General features: G+C 59.3%; 1 protein-coding gene across 1 annotated transcript; it reads right to left on the reverse strand.

Moving 5' to 3' along the window:
- Positions 1-262: 262 nt before the first annotated feature.
- On the reverse strand, positions 263-3,253 carry CHST2 (carbohydrate sulfotransferase 2). The gene has a single exon (XM_028731218.2). The coding sequence runs from the start codon at positions 2,113-2,115 to the stop codon at positions 790-792; it is 1,326 nt and encodes a 441-aa protein (XP_028587051.2). The 5' UTR covers positions 2,116-3,253; the 3' UTR covers positions 263-789.
- Between the last annotated feature and the right edge of the window lie 551 nt (positions 3,254-3,804).

Raw genomic sequence — 3,804 nt, forward strand, 5'->3', positions numbered from 1 at the left:
CAACCTGGGAGTATTTACTAAAAAGTTCCTGCAAATATGTCTATCTGCCATTAAAACCTCCACCATGCACAGAGTCTGTTAGGGGTACTTTTTAACATCCCCAACCTTCGTAGGGATGGTTGCATTGTAAAACACACAGCCACACGCAATCCACGCTTTTCCAACTGCTATCTCAACAAAATGCAAGCAACATTTCTGTAGCAATGCCCTGTAGATTCAAAATGAGCAGAAATCGATATGTGCAACCTCCCAAACAGTTAAGTCATTGTAAAATCAGCATCTTTTATTGATTTCTTTATTAATATCACATTTAAACATTTATACAAAAGTCCAGTCCTCTGAATTCTGTTTTACGGAGTATTCCCCCACCTTACCTTCCTCCTTGCCGCCCCAACCCTCCCCCCACAAAAAAACCCCAAAACAATGCTTCAGCAATTGTGCAAGTCCTTCATGATCACCATCACAACAAGAGGTATGTATGTAAAGGTTCTGGTACATACTGAATCACGTGCCTTGCACACTTTGGGAGAGAAAAGAGGCCTCACAAATACTCACTGGTGTGTTTGTGTGTGTGTGTTTTAAATTATTGACAGCCCAGCAATGGAGAAACATGGATGTATGTTATCCTCAATAGTCCCTGGAGGATTGTGGTGGTCTTCTTCAATGATATGTCCTCATGAAAGAGCCACGTTTTGCTTGCTCTCTGTCTCTCAGGTAAACATAATTCTCAGCAAAGTTGTAACCCGCTCTCCAATCCAACCCCTTTTCTGCAGAAGGCGTGCAGCCCATTCACAACCTTGGCTTCCTGAGCAAGGTTTTGCTGAGGTCCTTGACTTCTTCTGGGCCGTTGACTCTCTCATAGCCTAGAATGGCCATGGGCTGGTGGCAATACTCCTCAACTTGCTTGATCTGCAGAAAGCTTAGCGCTGTCCTCCAGGCATTCACTGCCTGGCTAGCATTCCTGGCAGAAACCACAAAGGGCTTGGAAGAGTATCCAGGCCCACTGGTCATGTTGAGAGCAAACTTCTCCATCTCCGGGCTCACCGCCAGGTTGACAAACCCGTACACCTGCCGCAAAGTCTTGATGGGGTCCACTACCAGGTCCTCATAGCGGACAGCCATGTAGTTACCCTTCAGCCAGTCAGGCGGGCGCAACGCAGTTTGCAAGGTCTTGGCCATGCTCCCGCAGATCACCTCCATGGCCCCTAAGGCGTGGTAGTCGGAGCCACCTCCCCCTTCCTTCTTGCTGTTCAGCTTGTGGCCAGCATCCAGGAAGGGCATGCGATGGATCCGGGGGTCCCTGCTCCTCACCACCTGCAGGCTCTCACGGATCAGCCCGTGGCGGGACTTGATCCTGGAGCTGGCCACTGCGCGGGGGTCCCGGACCAAGTGGATGACTTTGAGAGCCAAGGAAGGGTCTTGCATGAGCGGCGCCAGCACTCCGATATCGAAGACCCTCACGCCCTTGATGACCAGAGTGTGATACTTGAGGCACTCATCCTGGAGGAGGTGCAGCTGCTGCGGAGGGCACTTCTTGCACAGCTTGTCATCCACCATGCCCACCACTTCCTTGCGGTAGGCTGGGCAAAGCGGCGAGGAGCAGATCACTTTGTTGGTGGCCGCCCCGAAAATGCCCAGCGTGGTGAGGTTCTTCCCCACCCCGGCCGTGCTGTAGAGCTGGAAGACGGAGAGGTCGCAGCGGTACAGGGAACTCAGCATGTCCCGCGCCGCGCCTTGCAGGGAGACGGCGTCGCCGGGGTACAGCTTCTGCCACACGTGCCACACCGGCTCGTAGAGGAAGAAGACCTCCGGGTTCTGGTTGAAGAGCTCCCCAAAGAAGGAGGACCCCGACCGCCACGTGGTGAAGATGTAGACCAGCTGCCGCTTGCGGGCGAGGGGCACGGGGGGCCCGTAGAGGGCCCGAGTGTCCGACCGGGACTGGTAGGTGTAATAAGGCAGCTGCTGAGGGTAAGGGGTGCGGCGGGCGGGCGAGGGCTCGCTGCACTGCTGAGGCCCCTTGTGCCACTTATAGTCCAGCAAGTTGAGCATCGTCAAGAGCAGGAGGAGCACATAGCCCAAGCACAGCACCAGCGCCTTCCTGCGGAACACCTTCATGCCGGCGGCGATTTGGAGCCAGGGCGGGGGAACCAGCCCTGCCAACTGTTGCACATCACAGGCAGGCGCTTGGGCCAAGGTGGGTCCGGACGCCCAGGGGCTTTCTCCCAGGCAGAGAGGGCATGTCCCCGTCCCTCAGGGAAGCTGGCTGTCCTTGGGGGCAGCCCCTGGTCGCCGCTGTTCTCCTGGGTGCCCACTGCACCCTGCTGGGCATGGGGCAGCTCCCCCCAGGGCTTTGTGGAAGCAGAAGCCGCTGTTCCCTAGCTACCTTCCCAAGCTCTTTTCTTCGCAGGACTTGGGAGCAGACCCCCAGCGCCAGCAGATGCCCAGACAAGCGGGCAGAGAGGAGGCAGAAGAGGAGGAGGAGGAGGGGACTGCTCTGCACCAAGTTAACGCATCATCCCAGCAAAGGGATGGTGCTCAGTCAGTTCCTCCGCCAGCCCGAGGAGTTTCCGCTCTGCAGCCCAAGCGCCAGGCGGGGAGCGGAGGCAGAGCCAGGGGAGCGGGGAAAGTTGCAGAGGCCCCCGTCGAGCCGCCGATCTCCGGGAAAGTGCATTGCGTCTGGTTTTTTCGGGTCGTTTTCCTAGGAGTGGGTGGCGGGCGCAAGCGAAGCAGCCGAGGCTCCCTCCTTCTGCGCGCCCGGCTCAGCCTGGGTCCCCCACCCGCCTGCCTGCCTTGCGCCGATGCGGGCTGGTCCAGGAGGCTCTGGCCGGAGGAAGAGGAAAGAGACGAGGCCGGATGCGGGGATCCGCTAGGGCGATGCGAACGGCTCGCTGGAGAAGATCCCTCCGACTTGCGTGCTCCCGCCGCGGCTGCCCATCGCTCCCAAGCGCCCGCCAGGCACTCGATCCAGTCGGAGGGGAGGAAGAAGAGGAGAAGGAGGAGGAAGAAGAACCGGCCTCCCTACAGCAGCAGCAGCAGCAGCCGGCGGCGGCGAAGTCTCTGCAATGCTCAGGCGGCGCCGCTCCATCGCCAGCCCATGGAGACTTTGGGAGCGAAGCACTTCTTTGCCCGCCAGGCAGAGAGCGCGACGCAATCGGAGCCCAGAGGCACCAGCAGCGGCGGAGGCGGCAATAGCAGCGGCGCTTCAGCAGCGACGCCCGCCCGGCTCGCTTCCCCCTCTGCTGAATGGCCGAGGAGCTGCAGCCTCCAACGCAGCCGCCCGCGCCCGGCCCCCGCGGCCCTCTCCGGGCCTCCTCATTGGATGCCGCGCCTGCCACTCTTGCCGCTGACTCCCCTACCCCTCCCTCCCTTCCCCGGGTCAGGGATGCTGCTGGGTGTTTAAGGCTCTGCCGCGGAGCCTGCCTGGCTGGCTGGCTGGCCGGCTGGCAAGGAAGGGCAGCTCTGCTCAGCTGGCTGCCCGCATCGCCACAGGGCTCCCCCTCCCGCCCGCGTGCGCGTGCTCCCACTCCAGTCCGCCCCGCCACACAATCCCCTCCGTTGGGAGATGGGCGCTGGGGAAAGTTTTCCCAAAGTGCAGCCAGCCGAGCTTCTCTGCTAGTCCCGAAAGGAATCTTCCGCTGCTGCTTCTTTCCAAAGAAACGGAGGCCAGCGTGCTCGCACAGTCCCGTCAGACAGTCCCGTTCTGTAAGGAATCCATTCAGCAGATTCCGCTTTTCTTTTTAGAAAAGTTTCGTCCTGCGCCTCTGTTCCTATTGCTGCTGCTGCTCCCGCAAGATACCGGCATGA

This window comes from Podarcis muralis, chromosome 6 (assembly GCF_964188315.1).
Source record: "Podarcis muralis chromosome 6, rPodMur119.hap1.1, whole genome shotgun sequence".
NCBI classification, from domain to species: domain Eukaryota; kingdom Metazoa; phylum Chordata; class Lepidosauria; order Squamata; family Lacertidae; genus Podarcis; species Podarcis muralis.